A 22,530-nucleotide genomic window follows, 5' to 3' on the forward strand; every position below is an offset into this window, starting at 1 on the left:
CTGAAAATCAGATGAAGGATAATGAAGTTGCAAGTGATATTGGAATGATGGTATTTTTTGGGTTGATGATAGTTGGTGTAGTTGTTAGGGTTATTTCCTGTTTTGTACACAGAGTTACGGTAGGATGGTAATTAAGTTTGTAGATTTGCAATGCATAAACATTCATTTACACTAATATGATAGAGGTATTGTTTGCATTGCAATTTCAAAATAGCTAGGATTCAAATAGTAGTATGCACCAATACAAACAGCTTTATATTTGTAGAGAATATGCGGTTGTTTTTGAACTCCGACAAAATCAGTTTTTTCTATTAATTTTCATAAATAGGCGCTTTTTATGACATCGTCATGAGGTCATGCAATGTAACATTAAAATCATGTCTGAGTCATTTCTGCTGTTTATCCCCCCGCGACAAAATATCGAGGAGCATATTAATTAACCCCTGTCCGTCCGTCCGATCGTCTGTCCAATCGTCTGTCCGTCCGTCTGTCCGTTCGTTCGTCGGGATATAGATACATGGTTTGTCCGGCTATCTCCTCCTACAGTGTTTGCGCTACAGCTTTAATATTTTGTAGGATGTTTCTACACATAGGAGAAGTGTGCATCTCCTCAAGATTTTCATTTTTTTCAAATATTCTCAAAATTCCAGGTAATTGGACTTAGTAATTGTTTGGTACTAGCTGCATAAAGAGACCAAGGTTTGTCCGGCTATCTCCTTTAGTTGTTGAGCTACATCTTTAATATTTTGTAGGTTGTTTGTACACACATAATGGAAGTGTGCATGTCCACATACCACATCTCCTTATTTTTATATAAGATCTAATATACGAGATCCGTACGTACGAAACACACCATACAGTGAACATTTAAACGTTGCGGAAAGGGTTCTTTTCGTATATTTCTTTTTTTTTTAAATATTTATTGACAATGAAGCTTTTTGTATCGCAAAGGAGGAACTCTTTATACATACGCAAACGACCGAAAGCGCTAACAAAGAAACTAACAACGTGATTTGTTTTTTGTTATTCCGTTTTCATTTTCAAATGTTTATAACTGTGCCGAGTACTTCAATTTATTTCAAATATATTTTAATATTTCGACTCTTCAAAATCCAAGAGTCTATCCTAAATTGAGGTAAATTATATGGCCTTCCAAATACCGTTTCGATCCCTAACATCACTGAAGAGACATTAATTGTCGAAATCCGGATATGGTGTACTATTTTTTGCAACTTTTGATTGAGGTATACCATCTTTTCCGCAAGTTTATTGTTTTCTGTTTGGTATTAGATTAATAATTTTAAAAGATCCATTTTGTAGCATTTTGTGATCCGTTTATTTGGCAATCGCCAATGGCAGTCAGTAGGGTTTAAGAACATCTGTTGTTAGACCTGTTAGTCAAATGCGTTTTGTTAAAATATACTTTTTCACTTTTTTGGTCTTTTGGAGAATGTTGTTTGTGCTGTATTTAGACCCATCTATCAAGAAATTTGTTTTGCATGCACACGTATAAATATTGCGGTTTTTATACAACGCAATCATAGGTTAGAACGTTGTTTTCAATTTAGACTTGTTTATATTTTTTTGTTTGGGCTTGTATTATATTTTCCTTCGGGTTTATATGATCCGTTCATCCTATTTATAATATTTCGACTCTTCAAAATTTAAGAGTCTATCCTAAATCGAGGTAAAATATATTGCCTTCCAAATACCGTTTCGATCCCTAACATCACTGAAGAGACATTAATTGTCGAAATCCGGATATGGTGTACAAGTTTTTGCACCTTTTGTTTGCGGTATACCATCTTTTCCGCAAGTTGTTTTCTGTTTGGTATTAGATTAATAATTTTAAAAGATCCATTTGTAATATCTTGTGATCCGTTTATTTGGCAATCGCCAATGGCAGTCAGCAGGGTTTAAGAACATCTGTTGTTCGACCTGTTAGTCAAATGCGTTTTGATAAAATATACTTTTCACTTTTTTGGTCTTTTGGAAAATGTTGTTTGTGCTGTATTTAGACCCCTCTATCAAGAAATTTGAATATTAGTCAACGATCTGTCTTACGAGGTTGCTGGATCGTTACAAGTAACGATACATGTACACAATAAATAAATTATATAAACGTCTACAAAACAACACCAATAATAAAAAAAGGAAACATTAAATGTAAATATCAATAAATATTTCGGATAGCAGATATCCTTCATCAGTATGAATGTAAAAATGTGTGTGTGTAAACTGTTGATGTAAACATTGTGGTGATTAAACGGGTATATGGTCAGCTATATTTGTCGAGATATATATCAAAGTCATAAAGACCATATTATGCTGCAGAGAGTACTTTAATTTCATTAATTTATATCCCACCTGATTGTACAGAGGATCATACAATTATCTATATGGTTGTATATATAATGTTACGTTTTAGTTTGTATCGTTTTTGTTACCCGTTTTTTCAACCATGTTTCCGTTATTCTTATTTATATAAAATATTTATTAACGTTATGTAAAACAACATCTGTTTACAAGTGGAAACGTCATGGTACTTTGATAGTCTATCAAAAAGTCTGCGTATATACTACTCTTCCTTACACTTTAAATTTATTCAGAACACAATCAAACTGTGCACTTGGGAAATGTTTATGGCATGGTTGGAGCTAAATATTAAACTTTTTTGCCAAAAGCAGATTTTGTTTTGATTTCAAGATTCTTTGTTTAACCCTACAGAAGATGGTAAAACTAAACAAACCTGTATAAATTACAAAAACTTAACAAAACTCCAGGACTTCCAATGTAGACATGCATTAAAGCTTTTCAATTTGCACAAATTGTTAAGGATCAAACAGACATAAATGCTATGAAGAACCTTAAGGGACTGATTGCTGAAGTTCCCATGTCTAGGCAGTTGTCGATTGCTCCACAAGTTAATATTCCATTAAGAGTTTAGCGACACATGCATGTATGTCTACTTATTTGTTAAATAAACTTGTGATTTAATTTAGAGCTGATCGAACAGTGTGTTCATATGTTACCTCTAACAATATATTGTGTTTAGCTTGAACTGATGAATTTCGCTTAACTGTTTAAAATAAAGTCATCATTGAAACAAGGATTAACATTTTGTACGCCAGACGCGCGTTTTGTCTACAAAAGATTCATCACTGACGCTGGAATACATAAAGTTAAAAAGGCAAAATAAAGTACGAAGTTGAAGAGCATTGAGGACCCAATATTCCGAAGGGTTTTGCCAAATACAGCTAAAGTCATCTAATCCTGGGGTAAAATCCTTAGTATTTCGAAAAATTTAAAGTTTTGTAAACAGTTAATTTATAATTATTACCATATCAATAATAATGCATGGCCTCACAGAAGTCCTGACTAGTAAAATGGATGGTAAATCGATTCATGTTTTCCCGTTTCATCGGGGAAAAAAGGACTTTGAGAATTATCAAATTTCTTTTTTTAAGAAATATTGGCCCCTTTATGGGTTTTACGGATCAAGTTCTTTCTTATATATAAAAAAAACTGTTTGGTAAATGCTCATATCCTTTTTTTCGTACGTATTTTCCACGGTATATATAAGCCTTACAAAAATATATCAAGGACAATACATTGAAATAAAACTAAAGAGAATCAATAGTTAATTAAATGGATGTTATGTTCTGTTTTGTTTCAAGAATGGGATTTTGAAACCTACATATTCAACTTTTATCCAAGATAAAGTGTGTCAAACGCTTTGATTACACTAGTTTTGAAAATCTTTGTCTTTTTAGACAAATATATGATAAGAAAAGGTTAACTACAAAAAGTAAATAAATAAAAAAGAAGGAGATGTCTTATAAGAAAAAACACCAGTAAAATTTAGAATAATGGAACGTTAATCTGTAAAGAATATTGAGAACAAAATTGTCAAAGTCAATACTAAAGGTAAACTCTATTTAATCTTATGACATGTATGTATATGAATACATATGTAATCAATATAGACGGGAATCTGTCGTATTTCGTGCTGAAGATTCGTTCCTGTTTTTTGACTGCGAGTCTAGTTTTCTCCCCGTCGTTTATTCTGTCAGTAATATCTATTTCACAAATATAAAGACTGCATCTTGTATTTTGGGGATTTTTGTTTTAAACTGCCTAATGTCATAATTTGAAATGATCATTTTTGGAGGGAATATCCGACTTTAAGGAGTCCTTTTGTATATTTGGTTGCATAAGAATTGGCACGATTCAGAGCTTGACATATTGACATCTAGATGAATAAAAGTAAAAGAGAGGCTAAAGATACCAGAGGAACATTCAAACTCATAAGTCGAAAATAAACTGACAACGCCATGGCTAAAAATGAAAAATACCAAAGGACAAACAATAGTACACAAAACACAACATAGAAAACTAAAGACTGAGTAATGTGTGCCTTTATTTTTCCTTAAAGTTATTATTCGACATATTCCACACGGCTTGGTCTTTTCCTAATATGTCTGTTTTTGTTCACGCATCGTTGTAAATATAATGGAATTTGATGCGACTGTCGTTCAAATGAGAGGTTTAGCGCTATAAAACCAGGTTCAATCCACCATTTTCTACATTTGAAAATGCCTGTACCTAGTCAGGAATATGACAGTTGTTGTCCATTCGTTTGATGTGTTTTATCATTTGATTTTGCCATTTGATTAGGGACTTTCCGTTTTGAATTTTCCTCGGAGTTCAGTATTTTTGTGATTTTACTTTTTCATATTAAGCAGGTTCAGATTATTTTTATAATTGTCTCGCCTAATACAAACATATACAATTCACAAGATAACATATGAAATAAGTAAAACATTTGTAATGCATGCCTCAATCTTAAAAGGCAGAGTTTTAAGACAAAGTATTTATACAATTTTACACATCTACATATTATGTAAACAATATTAATTGACAATATGGAAAACAATTTGTTTCTTTAGAAACTAGTGAAGTAAAATACTGTTTCTCCTCAATAAAAAGGTTTCGGCAACTTTAGTAGCTACATTTTCAGAATAAATATGACAACATTCGCAAATGAATATTCATTTGTTTGGGATCTTTCAAACCTGTATTTGATCAAAATGAAACTCAAATTAGCATGAGTTGATTATAACTGAAAAGTAAAATAACAAAAATACCAAGAAAAATTCAAAACGGAAAGTCCATTATTAAATGGCAAAATCAGAAGCTCAAACACATCAAAGGAATGGAAAACACCTGTCGTATTCCTGACTTACAGGCATTGAATTCTCTTTATTTTAGTTTCTTGACCTTCTACATTTCAGTCCTTATAAAATAACTTTTCCCTAGGACGGATGTATTCAAATGTTGGAATCATTTGATAAAACGTTGTCACAAGGGCTGATGAAAGTTGATATGTACCTTCTCTTGAGTTATGGTTTTCACATTATCATATATTATAGAGACTTATTATAAAAATTCGTAAGGGTTCCGCGGAACCCAGTGTCTCGCCTACTTTTGCTGTTAATCGCAGGCTCAACAAAAATGAGGAAAAAAATTAATAAAAATATTCCTTTCTATACCATCTTTTGATTGTAAGTAGCTTCTGTCCAAGTTTGGTACAAATCCAGGATAGTTTATGAATCTAATAAATGTTTTAAAAACTTAAACTGCAGACTGTATGTAATGTTAACTGGAAGAAAAACTAAGTCCATTTATAAGTAAAATACGGAAAAAATTGAACAAAATTTTAATAAAATTTCCTTCTAAATACTAGCTTTTAATCATAAACAAGCTTCTGTCCAAGTTTGGTACAAATCCAGGATAGTTTAAGAAAGTTGCTAAAATTTTAAAAACTTTAACCACAGATAGAATGTAATGTTAACTGGCAGAAAAACTATGTCCATTTATAAGTAAAATACGGAAAAAATGTAATTTTTTTTTTACAAAATTTACTTCTGGATACTATCTTTTAATCATAAACAAGCTTCTTTCCAAGTTTGGTAGAAATCCAGGATAGTTTAAGAAAGTTATTAAAATTTCAAAAACTTTAACCACAGAGTGAATGTAATGTTTCTTGGCAGAAAAACTAAGTCCACTTATAAGTAAAATACAGAAAAAAATGGAATTTTTTTTTTACAAAATTTACTTTTGAATATTATCTTATGATCATAAACAAGCTTCTGTCCAAGTTTGGTAGAAATCCAGTATAGTTTAAGAAAGTTATTAAAATTTCAAAAACTTTAACCACAGAGCGAATATTTGTGGACGCCGCCGACGACTACGACGACGACGACGACGACGACGCCGACGGAATGTAGGATCGCTATGTCTCGCTTTTTCGACAAAAGTCGAAGGCTCGACAAAAATCATTATCTATAAATGTTTCATTAACTTAAGAGTTGAGAATTCTTAATTTAATTCAAGAATAATTTCATTTGCATTTACGAATTATTTTCTATTACTTTTCAGAAAAGGACACTAATGACCAGGGCACTGATGGTTGCTAATCACAGGTTATTTGATCACAATTTGTTGGTTGGATTCAAAGATTATATATGTTCCGCTACAATCAAAGTAAATTGAATATCATTTTTAAACATCAAGACCAATTCTGGTTTAAAGAGAAGCAAACGTTAACTGCACACAATATATAGTCATTCGCAAGTAGGTGTTATATAATTGTCAATGAGACAACTATTCAACACAGTTCAATGCAAATTACGTGAATTTACAAATATGAGCAACTATATATCTGTTTACAAAAGTTTGTTTACAAAAAAACGTGTCACACAAATTATTACTTGATGAAAACCTTTTTTTATTTTGGTTGTAGTCAAATACTATAATTTGCCAGGAAACAAAAAAAGCGATGATGTCATTTGTGAAATTAATCTGATAATTTCATACATCAGTAGTGGTATATACGTTGTCGACGACGTTGAATTAAAATGAATTGAAAATGCGTAGCTAAATATATGTAGGACTCAAATCTATGGTGAGTTCCAGATCTATGGCAAACTCCTAATCTATGGTAGATATGACGTAATGTAATCCCAATCTTAGGCAGATTTTTTAGAACCCTAATCTATGGCAAATTTTAGTTTCCTAATCTATGGTAGATTTTTAGTTTTCAAATCAATGGCAGATTTTCTGCAAATGGAGGACCAGTCAGTACATATCTGACCAATGATTTCAAAGTTGCCTTAAAGAAGTGGAAATGTGCAAAGGTAACGAAAAAGGCAGTATAAGAAAAACGGATTAGAGGAACGACAACAGGAGCATATCCATAACCATGTGTGAAATGGACCATCCATAATAGTTAACCACAAAATTTACTAAGTAAAGAAGTGGTATGCACTCATACAGGCTTTAGGAATGTAACGATGTGCTCCGGGAGAATAAGCAGTACCTACCATATCTGTGTATGGTACCTGGTTGATCCTGTCATTTAACTCAGTCACTTAACAACCCAAAAAGCAGTTTAAATGAAAAGAATTAAACAGTTTGACTTCTTACCTAATATTTATTTGAGCGTTAATAAATCTTTTTGAACTGATGACGATTTAAGTCAAATTCCTTGCCTCAAACAAATTGCTTTCTTAACAAATCCTAATATCTCCAACAGTACAGTTATTCGACATAAATATAGCTGAACATAATGTAAATAGTTATTAGAAATATATGACAGATTTTGTTTTGCTGTAGATTATGTTTAAACAAATTTGAAGAGTACAATAGGGATAGAAAAATAACAAAAAAATAGCATAGCATAGAAATTATGAAAGAAAATGAAAAAAACATACCAAAGTCACAGTAAAAACTCGTAAATATCAAGAGACAAGACAACACAGATGAGGATAAGAAAACAAGGAGCGGAAACAAACACAAAACATAAACACCGAAAACACCAAAAACATATTCATTTGCGTTAAATTGCCTGCATCAGCAATTTTGCTGCTACGAATGACTGGATTTGTTCGCTAGTATTCTTATATCATCCGAATAAGATGAGTACATTTTCTTATTTGCAGGGATTTCCGTTACCGTAAACTCGAATTATGAAATATGCTTTAATTTATGGATTAGGGTCATTGAAAACTGGCCTTTTCTTTTCCTTCTGTATTACAAAACTGTCATCGTTAGCTTACTCTTTTCCCCGGAAAATTACTTAATATCAAAATCTGCCATAGATTTGAAGAAAACAAAAAACTGCCATAGATGTATAATTTGTTTGGTGTTTGTGACGTCATATTTACCATGATTAGGAATTTGCCATAAATCTGGAACCCATCATAGATTCGAGTCCTCCATATATAGTGCATGTTCTACTTTTTCTCAATTAAAAAGCCAATGGAATAGAAAAATAAGCAAATCCAAGAATTCAAATATTTAAAAAATATTCATTGTTATCGAAATACAAAACTGAACAAGCCTGCGTCTTTACCGTATTATTTGCATGTAGATTTCTTCCTGAGTTAATATATATTTTATATTTCATTATTCTTTCTTCTTGTAGGTGATATTTATTTATTTCAATTGTCGACCCTGTCTGGTATGTAGTATACTTATCTACAAATAGTATCTAATGTTCAGGTACAAGTGACATGTGACTTAATAGTACGCTTTATTAAATTTGAATAATCCATAAATTTAAAAATAATCCTGTCAATATAAAAGAAGATTTGGTATGATTGCCAATTAGACAACTCTCCACAAGAGACCAAATGACACAGTAATTAACAATTATAGGTAACCGTACTGCCTTTAACAATGATCAAAGTCTATTCCGCATTGTCAGCTATAAAAGGACTCGACATTTTTACCTTAAGGTGTCTTGGTCGTATTTTGTTGTTAAATTGATGTTACATTCCATCTCCTTTATTCAGAATAACTGAAGTAAAACTGATTTTGTCTGTTTTTCCTTTGAGAGAAAGAAAAGCTGTTAATACTTACTTTGTCTAACATCTCCTTTTGCATGGACACGAAAACCGTATAACTTCGTATGGACTTAGCTCATAAATCCTTTCCCTAATCGACACTTCTTGGCTTCCAAACTCGCTTGAAGGCGCCAACTCTCCCCTAACCTGGGACAGTGATGTACGGTACAACATAAGAACAAACTAAAAAAAACTGGTGAAAAAGGCTTAACTCATCAGATGGATACAAATAGAAATACATATAACAAAACACAGAGTGGACGTGGACGGGTACTTATTCATCCCCACTAAATACAGATCTGAGAGTACTCGCAGTTACTGACAGCTAGTTCAAAGCCAATAACAACTAATAAAAGAAATTCTGCATCTAAGACAGTCGATTTGTCCGTCCATTTACTTTTTAATTGAAATTTTGCATAATTACCTTGAACTTTTACAAATTAAGAAAATTGTTTTATAAAGGAAACATGGTTTGTATGTTACTCTCTTATACGAGTTGGTAAAGTGGAATCTTTTTTAAATGTTTTTTGTAGAGCATATTAAAAGGATGTTAACTGTATTTGCCTTTTCATATTTTTAGAATTTGTTGGAAATGTTTGTTTTGTTTGTTGTAAAAAAAAATCAAAAAATTCTTGTCTATCTTTACATCTTGTTTTGTTTCCAACGAACCTTTGATATATATAAAATAGTTATATATACAAACAAAAATGAAGTACATTTCGAATCCCCCTGTGTTTTTTTTTATAAAATTAAAATTTGTTTAACTTAATCAACTATGATTTCCAAATAGGGATACAAAGCTTTTTAAGAATGAATACTATTGAAAACTATTATGATATCGCGATATAATTTTTATGCGGGGGATTTTATGTGACTATTTGGCACAAAATAGGTATATATGAAACATTAATCATATTCTTCAATTTGAGACATTTAAGTGCTGCGTCGTTGGGGATGAACATACTTCGGTCAAATTAATAAACTACAATAACGTACATGGTAATCACAATATTTGTCTATGTTTTACAGGATTACATGGAACAGTCTTTCCTAAAAAGCCATGTTGACACTAGTCAATGTGGTGGTGAACGCTGTATTTAAAATGAAACAACGCCTAGGAGCATTGTTAACAATTCCGACGACGAGGCAATTTCTCTTTTAGAGAACGAAGAAATTACAAATAACATAGAAGAGAATGATCGGGTAAGTGGCGTTATTTAAGAACTAATATAACTATATTTTTCAACAAAGGAACTCGTCTGTACCTATAATTTATTGACATGAATAACACGATAGTGTTCGGAAGGGAAATTACGAATGGGTAGTAATTACAAAAAAGGTTCTATAAAATACATATTTTCAGTGGCTTTTTGAGAGAGAGAAAATGAAATGTTACAATTCTGTGTGTTTCATACGAAATCTAAAGCCTATACCAAGAAAAAGGAATAATTATTACTAATTTTCCGCTATATTAATGTGAACATAAATTTTAAATATCATATTCGATAAGATATTTATAACCGTTTAATATATCTGCCAGGTTAATCATATAGTAATACGACTTTCAACAAAAAGAGAATAATTTCTATTTTTGTCCGAAGTGAAATTTACAACCTGTACCAAACAACAGGCATGAGTCTTGTTATATTTCACCTCTTTTATGATTTTCAAAGACTCTCTACATTAGCTTATCAATTATATTATTTGTATATGGATTATTTATCACATGTTTTTGGGCATGGTCATTTCATTCATGACATTCAGTAGAACGTATTTAACGTGTAGATTTGTCCAATACTCTTTTTACATACTCATCTTATATATATATATATATATATATATATATATAAGTCTGAAAATTACACCCAACAGTGTTAGAATTAGATTTTTATGCTGACAAATTTTTGTCCCTCATCGGGATTCGAACTCACACCTTTGAGACACTACAGCACCAATCGCTTAGCCTCATATATATATATATATAAATTATTTAGTTCAGTCTAGGTGGGCGTGTGGTCTAGAGCGCTGGACACAGTGCAGGCGGGGTTGTCTCGATATCCCAATAGCATGAGTTCGAATCCCGTCGAGGGATGAACAAAAATTTGCTTCCGCAAATTTGTAGATTTAACATTGTTGTGCTGATATTTAGAGTAATTATAGTCAGCAGGGTTTAAGAACATTTGTTGTTCGACCTGTTAGTCAAATGCGTTTTGTTGAAATATACTTTTTCACTTTTTTGGTTTATGGAAATAAACAAGTCTAAATTGAAAACAACGTTCAAACCTATGATTGCGTTGGATAAAAACCGCAATATTTATACGTGTGCATGCAAAACAATTTTTCTTGGTAGAGGGGTCTAAATACAGCACAAACAACATTTTCCAAAAGACCAAATGAGTAAAAAAGTATATTTTAACAAAACGCATTTGACTAGCAGGTCGAACAACTGATGTTCTTAAACCCTGCTGACTGCCATTGGCGATTGCCAAATAAACGGATCACAATATGTAACAAAATAGATCTTATTATTAAATTATTACCAAACAGAAAACAATAAACTTGCGGAAAAGATGGCATACCGCAAACATGAGGTGCAAAAATTTGTACACCATATCCGGATTTCGACAAGTAATGTCTCTTCAGTGATGTTAGGAATCGAAACGGTATTTGGAAGGCCATATAATTTACCTCAATTTAGGATAAATAGCAGCACATGACATACAAATCTATGGGGGGTGTGGATTAATCAGTGCAGAGATTAATTCAATTACACAAATAAAATTATAGATTGCCTAACAATGTAATTTTGACACACTATTTAGTATGTAAATATAAGAATGTTTAAAATATTTACAAAATGATGAAAATAAACGCAATATTTCGCTAGACTAACTAGCTTTATCAAGCGTGCATCTATCCAGGTGAAATCGGATGTAGATGATAAGAAACTTTTGCAGCTCAATGTATATGTTGTACTTGAATTTAGCTGCCTTGAAAATAATACATAATTTGGATGAAGTTCAAGATTTTTACAAAATTGGTAGTTGAAGTTAGCAACGTCCATTGGCCAATATTACAGGATAAAAAGGACGATGCTGTGTACTAAATTATTCTTTATCTTTCCTGTATCTTTTCTCATCTTTTTCGTTAAGACCATCAGGTTCTAAAGTGTGGAGTTGGTGGATCCAAAAATTTTCCCACTCGGTGTTGACTTCTATGATTTGGAAAGTAACATTATCAAAAGAATGTTTCGTTGAACGAAGATGTCTTGTGAGAGGACAGTTTTTGTTGGTTTTGTACCATGAACGATGGTTATTGAGCCGAATATTAAATTTGTTCATTGTTTCTCCCACATACTGAATGCCACAAGTGTCACATGTTAATATATAAATTGAGTTCTCCGTTTTACAGTTTTACTACTTCAACTGTTACTTTCTTTTACAACCACAAATAACAAACAAATTGTAAATGAAATATCAGATATCATCAACAATAGTAACATTTCACGTGACGATTTACCAATAATTAAACGTCGCCTCTCAGGTATTGAAAAAATTGAACTATCCAAACATAAAGAAAAACAAAGGAATAAATTTCAAAGAGATAAAATTCACACTGTCTATTTAAATCAGGATATGAATGATATCAATACAACAAACCATAAGGTCCCTAGAAAAAGAAAATTCAAAAGACGGAAACAAAAAACTGAAAGCATTGTTGTAAATTTGTCATCTAAAGAACTTACACGTGCTGAAGAATCTCTTTTAAGTAAAGGTTTAAACTTCTGTCCTATCCCATCAAATGTAAATAACTTTCAGCTAGACGAGGACTTAGACCAAAGACCAATTCGCTAGACGTTTACGCTTGAAAGATTTTTTCTACAATAGGGGCAAGAAAAACCTTGAAGAAGCTGGATTAACAGATTCAGATACTGACACCAATGAAGAAGTCACGCCTATCCCAAAATTTAAGAAAAAAAGTTCATGGAAACCACTTAAGAGTAAACATGATAACTTGGAGTCATTCATTAACTACGTGAGGTCTGATATAAAGTCCTGTATAACAAATACAAGAAATTATAATTTATCCAAGTCAGAAAGCATTGCTTTGAAAGCGTTAAAAGATCAAGAGGATATCGTAATAAAACCTGCCGACAAAGGGGGCGCTGTGGTTGTCATGAATAAAACAGATTACATAGCAGAGGGAAATCGCCAACTTTCAAACTCCATTTTTTATAAGCAATTAACCACAGATCCAACACTGAATACTATTCGAAGGATCAACACCATCCTTCAAGAGATGTTCGACAAAAAGCATATAGACAATGACACCTTTGATTATCTCCGACCTCTTGAGAACGAAGCAAAGGCCGGAAGATTCTATATGTTGCCTAAAATACAGAAAACGGGCAATCCAGGTCGACCAATTGTTTCAGCAAATAGTCATCCAACTGAAAAGATATCAGAATTTGTAGACCATCATCTAAGACCTCATGTGAAAGAACTACCCTCTTACATTCAAGATACGACTGATTATCTAAAGAAAATGGAAAGCCTCAATCCTCTACCAAGCAATACTATACTTGCATCCATGGACGTGTCTTCTTTATATACCAACATTCCACAAGACGAAGGAATAGCAGCGTGTGAAGAGGTATGGAACACTCGTAGTGAAATAATCCTCCAACTGAGTGCCTTGTTACACTTCTGAAACTAGTGCTAGAGAACAACAACTTCTCTTTCAATGAAAAACATTATCTCCAGATAGACGGTACTAGTATGGGCACAAAAATGGCCCCGTCATATGCCAACATATTTATGGGCCAACTTGAAAAACGCCTCTTGGCTAGTGCTCCATACCAGCCCTTATCATGGTTCCGATTCATTGACGATATTGATTTCAAATGGACAGATTCACAAGAACATCTTAATGAATTTCTAGGACACTGTAACTCTTTCCACCTTTTAATAAAATTTACATATGAATCATCTATGGAGAAAATAAACTTCCTCGACACTACGAGTTACATCAAGAACGGAACCATTATAACGGACCTTCATACCAAACAAACGGACAAACATCAATTCCTTTCTCCTAAAAGTTGCCATCCTAAACACTGCTCCCGTAGATCCCATTCAGCCAGGCATTGCGAATCAAGAGAATATGCTCTACTGAAAATACGCAAAATGCTAGACTTGTACAACTACGTAAACATCTAGTTGTTCGAGGATACAATAACAACATCATTGATAGCGCTTTCGAAAGAGCAAACAAAACTAGTCGCCAAGAACTTCTAGAGTACAAAGATCAGAATAAAGCAGCTAACAGAACACCCCTTGTACTCACTTACCATCCTGATTTTAAAAATGTGTCTTCCATTGTTCAGAAGCATTAGAAAATTATAGAAAATGATTCAAATCTTAAAAAAGTATTTTCCTCACCACCAGTCATGGCCTTCAGAAGACCTAAAAACATCCGTGACAAATTAGTGACATCTGTATTAGCAAAGCAGCCTACTCCATCTCCCGGTTGCTACAAACAATGTGGTCGAAGGAACTGCTTGTGTTGTAAAGCTGCCAATACAAGCAGTTCTTTCATCAGCTCCGTTACTAAACAAAATTATACCATCTACTCAAATTCCAACTGTAAAACGGAGAACTCAATTTATATATTAACATGTGACACTTGTGGCATTTCTTGGGAGAAACAATGGACAAATTTAATATTCGGCTCAATAACCATCGTTCATGGTACAAAACCAACAAAAACTTGATAATGTTACTTTCCAAATCATAGAAGTCAACACCGAGTGGGACACCACGGCGAGAAGGAGAAGAGAAAATTTTTGGATCCACCAACTCCACACTTTAGAACCTGATGATCTTAACGAAAAAGATGAGAAAAGATACAGGAAAGATAAAGAATAATTTAGTACACAGCATCGTCCTTTTTATCCTGTAATATTGGCCAATGGAAGTTGCTAACTTCAACTACCAATTTTGTAAAAATCTTGAACTTCATCCAAATTATGTATTATTTTCAAGGCAGCTAAATTCAAGTTCAACATATACATTGAGCTGCAAAAGTTTCTTATCATCTACATCCGATTTCACCTGGATAGATGCACGCTTGATAAAGCTGGCCACAGACCACAATTAAATTCTCTATTAGTTCTTAATAACGTTTTTTTTCATTAAAAAAAATGCACCGATTCTTTTTGTCAAATATTTTGTGTGTGTAAAGTACAGTACTAGTCCAAACATATATCAAACATTCAGAAATAAGAAATGAGTGAGGAAGGGAAAGAAAAAAAATTAAGAAAAAATACACTCTAATTAAAAGGAACTATATTCGTGGACAACGAAACGCGGGATCATTAATTGTGGTCTTTGGCCAGCTAGTTAGTCTAGCGAAATATTGCGTTTATTTTCATCATTTTGAAAATATTTTAAACATTCTTATATTTACATACTAAAAAGTGTGTTAAAATTACATTGTTAGGCAATCTATATATATATATATATATATAACAAGTCTAAAAGGGTACAACATCACCAAAAAATAATTAAATCATGAACAAACTTTAGATATTTCGGATAACTAATATCCTTCATCAGTAAGATGTAAAATGAATCTTATCTAGACATGTGGTAGTCAAACTGAAATAAAATCTTGAATGCTATACAAATTATCAATAATCAATACGCTGGTAATTTTTTTTTTCAATATTGATGTTTGGGAGGAGGAATAAATTTCTTAAAACTGTAAGAGTCCAAAACGGAAGACTGAGTTACTGGAAACAAGTGATGGTAGGGAAAATGAGTGACTATAATGTCATAGATCAAATTTTGTACGCAAAACGCGCGTTTCATCTTCAAAAGACTCATCCATGATGCTCGAATCAAACAAGATAAAATGGACAAATAAAGTACGAAGTTGCAGAGCATTTAAGACCCAAATTCCGAAATGTTTTACAAAATACGGCAATAAGTATTGTAAACATATATCTATAATGATCATTCATGTCAACATAGAAGTAAAGACTACTGGGCTGGTGATATCCTGGACATTTGACAGCAAACTGAGCAAGACTGTACCATGGTATCTTCATTCACATCGTACATTGAAGATTGCTATAAGAGATAACGGGTGTTTTTTATGATTACACTATTTGAGATTGAGTTTTTTTCTGATAGTAAAAGACAAAATAGAACATACTTTCGTAAGAATGACGTCTGGTTATAATTGGTTTCAACCTAGATAGCAGTGCGCTTATTTCTTAAGTGAGGCTAACGAAGTATTTTATTTGTGTTACAAGTATTGATAAGTATGTACAAAGTCAACTTTATGGTCTATCAAATATGTTGAATATATTCACCGGACGTTTATTGTTGAAAATGGCAAGAATTTACGTTCTCTTCAAAAGCGATAAAATTTATTTGATTTGGACACATGACATCAGGAAAGAAAGTGATAAATAATGGGTACGAGCCAAATTTTCTTTGATTAGCTGATACACAATGTAACTATGACTTCAGATTCTGATTACTGATAATGTTTGATATTAGTTAAATTATAATCGAGATACTGATGAAAGAAGAATAAGGCAAACTCACAATATATGTCAAACCAACTGATTATGTCGGTGTAGTAGAATATCGAAACTGTTGTTAAAAGAGTACAACATTAAAACGAAACTTGAAATTTCACAGCTACCTTAATCAAGCTCAAAGTACTTGATGTTATCAACAAGACATTATCTTATTGTATTATTGTATTCACATTTTTTACCATCATGTTAAGAGTTGATATTTAAATTATGATTTTTCAAACAATACAAGAAGGGCATGCTTTGATTTTCAAGTTATATTCGAATCTGTTATTGTTGTTACTTTATTTAACATGCTTGGTGTAGGTTTCTAATATTATGAGATAAGTTATTATAATTAAAAGTTTGTCTTTCAGGAGAAAGCAAGAGATTTACTTATCAGAATGTCTGTAAATTTTGTTCAAGATTTTCTTGAGCAAAAATTGGAAAACAGTAAATCTTACAGGCATACCACGCGTGCATTTTGTATGTGTGAGTATGCGGAGATGCATGGGTTGCTACATGTCCCAATTAACGATTCTGGCATTCCAGAAAGAGGATTGAGGAACCATTCTAACGAATCAACATATAATTTTGCAAATGTTGTTTAAAACTACATTATACTATTTTTATGATACAATCGGAAGAACTTGTGTGTCTGCTCTTGATAATAAAAAGTAGTTGACATAAAAAATACTCTGTTTTTTTCTTTTTGTACAGTAACAAAAATGAAACACAAACATGTATAAAATGCAACTCTGCTTGTAATGTTGTTACTATGGTAAATAATGTAATATTGTTAAAATTGTCTATATAAGAAGTTCCCTTTTTGAAACAAATTTATATACATGATTTTATTTAGACTAGAACTGTCAGTCACTTTTTATTTCTGTTATAATATATGAATTGCGAAGCGATTTCATTTCATTTCTAAACTAGCTCTTTAAAAAAGAATCTTGAATATTGTTCTTTTTCTTTTTACTCTTCTATTTTTTCTGACATGTTTTAAAGTATAAAGTTTTTCTTAGGTCAGTTATATCCGGCAACGGTTTTTAGATACGAAGCGCAGTCATATTTTTAATGTACTTTTATTTGACGGCGTCATTCGGTTTATAGCGGACTCCTTTGGTCTACATTTGTATGAACTTACATTAGAAAAAAATCTTTTATTATTCGTGTATGGATTTATCGAAGAAACATGAGAAACTCGGTGACGAATGTTATATTGATGAATAAATTACGTAAAACACGGTTGGTCTCTTTCAAATTACATTTTATTATTATTTTACTTTTTTTTGGCAAAAGTATCGCCAAATTAAATGATTGAAACATTCTGATAGTTCAGAAAAATTGTTAAAGTATTTTTTTAAACAGAATAATTGAATAAGCTACACATTGGTGTAATTTTAAAGTTTAAAATAAAATTATTGCTTGTTATCCTATTGATAGGAATGCTCAAGTAATCTTTAATAGAGAATAGCTATCTAGCATTTAATAGAGTAAGCTCTTTGCGGTGTTTGGTATAGGTAAAATTGGTATTGCATTTTTCTCGGGGAATGTTCGTATATCTGACATAAACAATATTGTGGCACGCTAATATTACCATAAGTTTCTAAAGCTAAAAAAACGGATAGAAAAATTATTAAATACAACATGTAAACCTTTTTTTTTAAATTAACAATACTTAATAAATATTCATAAAAGTATTAAAGACATTGCAGATTATCAAGTTTGAAATAATATGACCTAAATACAAATATATGTATTAGATAAATATCAAGAAAGAAAGAACATTAAAACTGTCAGAATATGTTCTAGGTTAGAGCTGATTAAGCTGTTTTAGTGTAGAACCGCTTCTGTAAGAACCTGTTCGAACGATTGCAGAAGAACTGTTTTACAGAGTATCTTAGAATAAATAAATAAAAGATAAAACCGAGTCGCCATAATCTAAAACAGCTCTTCAAGGTAAACGTACGGCCTTCAACAATGAGCAAAATCCATACCGCATAGTAAGCTATAAAAAGCCCCGAAATCACAAATGTAAAACAATTCAAACGAGAAAACTGACAGCCTGATAATGTAAAAAGCAATAAACGAAAAATAAATAAGATATACAGCAACAATCGACTATCACTGAATTACACGCTCCTGATTTGAGACTGGCACATACAGATTGTGGAGAGGTAAAACATGTTGAGTTGTCTATGTTGCGTTTTGTATACTGCTTTTTATCGTTTGGTCGTTCCGTTGTTTTTCCATTTTTGGCATGGTGTTGTCAATTTGTCAACGATTTTTTGGTTTGAATGTCCCTATTGTATCTTTCGTCTCTCTTTTAGAACTAATCCCAACTGTATCTATAATTGCAATACATTACCGCTTTGATGTCAATTATTGTGAAAATCCAAATAATCCATTACCGACATTTATTGGGGTTTTTTTTAAACATGGTTTTGCTGTGTTTTTCATAGCAGAAGGCATTTGGTTTCCTACTGTTAGTCGTCAGTTATCTTTATCTTGTTACATAATTCAATTTTTAAGTGCAAAAAACTCTTTTTAACCAAAAGACGTTTTGTCTGAGTGAAAGAAGATGTGGAAATATTGCTGATTTAAATTGAATTTAGTGAAAATTATTCTTTACATTAATAAGGCAGTTTTAAAACTTATAGAGAGAAACCTATCATATAAAAAGCCCAATTGACCAACAAAATAGTTCTGGATTAACATGTGTATATGCACAATTGGTAATAGTAAAAGTTCAATGATAAGTTAATATTGATATTAAAAGACCTTCGAACAAAAAGGGATGTTGAGATCCCAGAGCCCGAAGTGCGAGGGGATTTTAACAGCCCTTTTTGTGAGGAGGTCTTTTAATGTCAATATTAACTTAATCATTGGACTTTTATTGACTTACAAACCGTCAAAAACATAAGGAAAGTACACAAAAACCACGTGCAGAAGTCTTATTCCCCTGAATTGGAGGAGTCTAAATATATTCAACTTAAATGATAGTTAAACATTACTCAGGCTGATATATACAAATAACAGTTACCTAATTGCATTGGAAACGGACCGATTAAATGGCAGTACATCATTTAATTATTCATTTATTATAATTTTTTAGCATTAAAATAACACCATAGGATAGTTTTATAAAATTAAGGTGTAATTTTATATTTTTTGAATTCCAACTTTTCAAATAACGATTTTTTATTTTATAAATGAGTAAATCGAAACCCTATACAGACCTCATTTACAACTGACCAATGAATGTTTTGCACAAAAACTTCTTGTTATATATATTTGATGTGTTTAATCTGTCATGAATCATGAAATAGATTCGAAAAGACCAGACCATATGAAAACAGTAAGTAAACTCTTCCAACAATTAGTTATTTAAACAACTAAGGTTTCAACTCCCTCAGGCAAAGTTGATCTTAGATGAATTTGGCTATTTGTTTTATGTATTTTTGTCATATAGCTCTTCAACTGTTTCGGTACTTATACATCCCTCGGATTTCAAATGTTTGGCTTTGAGCGTTCCTGATGAAGGTAAATCCTGAAAAGCGCTTCGGACGCATGAAATTATTAAACGTGTTGTTTGTAATTTTTTACATCACTGGGTCGATACCTCTGCTGGTGGACTATCAGTCCCCGATGGTATCATCAGCTCAGTAGGCAGTACTTCGGTACTGACATGATTTATAACAAATCTTTCTAAAATTGTCCGTTTATAAATTTTGAAATTATAAAGAAACTAAGGTTTCAACTCCCTCAGGCAAAGTTGATCTTAGATGAATTTGGCTATTTGTTTTATGTATTTTTGTCATATCGCTCTTCAACTGTTTCGGTACTTATACATCCCTCGGATTTCAAATGTTTGGCTTTGAGCGTTCCTGGTGAAGGTAAATCCAGAAAAGCGCTTTGGACGCATGAAATTATTAAACGTGTTGTTTTCAATTTTTTTTCTAATCGAACAGACCTAGATGCATAAAGTCTTTCACAATATTCAGGTAAATGTTCATTTTGGTTTTGATTCTGTAATTTTCCTACACTACGTTGCATGCAAATGCAAAATAATTAGTGCTGTCTGTTCATTCCAATTAATTAATAAGTCTTGTTTTTTTGTGTTTTTTTTAAATAAAAAATCTATACTTGTAAACTTCAATGAATAAAATCGTATTAAATTAGCTTAATGTAACATCTTTAACATCAAGTTATGTAGGTTTGAGTTGCTCGATCAAAATGTGTATAGATGAGATATTTTCGCAAGGTCGATCATCATTCTTAAATTGAAATAAAATGTATTATATGAAAACAAACGCTTTTATTTTAGTCGTCCGTCATTCCCTTTTCAAGTCTAAATGACCCACCATAAACACCTTCAAAAAAAACTTTTAACTTTCTTAGTTTTATAATCGCCTGACATATCATATCAAAAAGAAATAACAAAAACAAAAACAAACATAAAAAATTTTGAACTATTATTGAGTGATTTAAATCGAAATTTTACATTATACCATTTTACAAGATCTTGTCTTCGTGTACTATGTACATGGAATAATTGATGAAGTTGATTGATTGATGTTTGCTTTACGTCCAGTGGCAAATATTTCATGCATGTTCATGTCGAGAACACATAAATTTTAAATACTATAGGTAGGTCTTACAAAAGGAGGTCGACAGTGGGGTTGGACGTGAAACTTGAAATACCACTGGAAAATGAGGGTATATTGAATAAGGACAGCTGGCCACATCCGGACCCTTCAAATAATTGGTGCAAGAGTTTTAAATTTGCAGAGAGCGTTGATCCAGGAAATTTACTCTGAATTCGGCCATCGACATTTACGTGTAGTTTCCAATATCATTTAACGCATCTAATTTAGATTAGATACTTATAGCTCGTTTAGTAACTAAAAATTCTGTGAAACTGTATTGTTTATTGTACTTGAGTGTTTGGTATAATATTCTTTATTACCGCTCTCCTGGTTGGTGTCGTGGGAGTGTGTTTGCCTCTAGAGCGGGAGGTTGTTGGTGCGAATCCCGACCGGGTCAAACAAAGACGTTACAATTGGTATTTGCTGTTTCAACGCTAAACACGCGGCATTTAAGAGTAAGAGCGCGTCCGTTTGGCTGTTCGGATGTATAAAGACGCAGCTTCGTCCGGTCGAAATAGAAATGTCGCATATCCGATGCCTAGTGTAGTGAGAGTTTCACGCTATCTATACGTTAAAGGACTATTTGAATAACTCTTTAAGGTGGAAATACGATCTACGCACAAGTTAAATGAGTGAAATCTCTAAACAACAACAAAGGTCAACTTAATCTTCAAAAAAGTCGCATGGCTTATTTTAACACATTTTTGCGCCTTTTGCAAGGACAATAATGTAGATGGAAAAAAAAAGTTAGATAACAAAACCGATCAGTAAGAAAATATCTAAAAAATAAATGAAACAGTCAAAATAAGTTGAATCCTTAGTAAAATTGTTGCCAACATTTTTTTATCTATTTTTGCTTTCATGACAACTATACCAAATATAAGTATATAGCAAATTTTGTCACCTAGACGAGACTATCGTCGTTGTACGCTTCCATATATGAGTTATTGCCTCTCAATGAAGATGTTTTTCTGTTCTACTCCCCTCCTCCTAGGTTGGCTGGATAGGATACAATTTAACCCCTGATGTGGACTACGTTATTTAATGTTAAAAAAAAAAATGCAAAGAGAAAAATTAGGAAAGAAATACTAAAATTTACGCTTAAAAGATAAAATATAAATCAGAATCAAATATATAAAGATTAGAAAACTGTTTGAGACAATTATCAACTAAAGACTAATGATTATACATCACTTAATGAAGCTGATAAATTGATTGCTCCCTTAATGTCCAGTGGCAAATATGTCATGCATATTCACGACGAGATGCAAAGTGGGTCAACCTGAAGCAAATGATAACAATTTTAGAGTGACATTTTAATAAGATAGAGCGTTGGCTAGAGGTAAAACGTATGCCGTATTAGAATAAAATTGAACCA

General features: G+C 32.1%; 1 protein-coding gene across 2 annotated transcripts in view; it reads left to right on the plus strand.

The window, feature by feature from the left end:
• The window catches only part of LOC127725559 (uncharacterized), a 197,229-nt gene extending 180,060 nt beyond the window's left edge, over window positions 1-17,169 (plus strand). Inside the window, exons 7-9 of one of the 2 annotated variants that reach the window (XR_007993036.1) lie at window positions 8,489-8,524; window positions 9,939-10,112; window positions 16,875-16,908. Coding sequence is in view for 1 of the 2 variants with exons in the window: in XM_052232616.1 (XP_052088576.1) it covers window positions 16,875-17,108 (234 nt within the window). In the remaining variant the exon portion in view is untranslated. Of the gene's footprint in view, window positions 1-8,488; window positions 8,525-9,938; window positions 10,113-16,874 lie in introns of both variants that reach the window. The other variant, XM_052232616.1, reaches the window with a different exon arrangement.
• The last annotated feature ends 5,361 nt before the right edge of the window (window positions 17,170-22,530 follow it).

Source organism: Mytilus californianus, unplaced genomic scaffold (genome assembly GCF_021869535.1).
Source record: "Mytilus californianus isolate M0D057914Y unplaced genomic scaffold, xbMytCali1.0.p SCAF_15, whole genome shotgun sequence".
Taxonomy (NCBI): domain Eukaryota; kingdom Metazoa; phylum Mollusca; class Bivalvia; order Mytilida; family Mytilidae; genus Mytilus; species Mytilus californianus.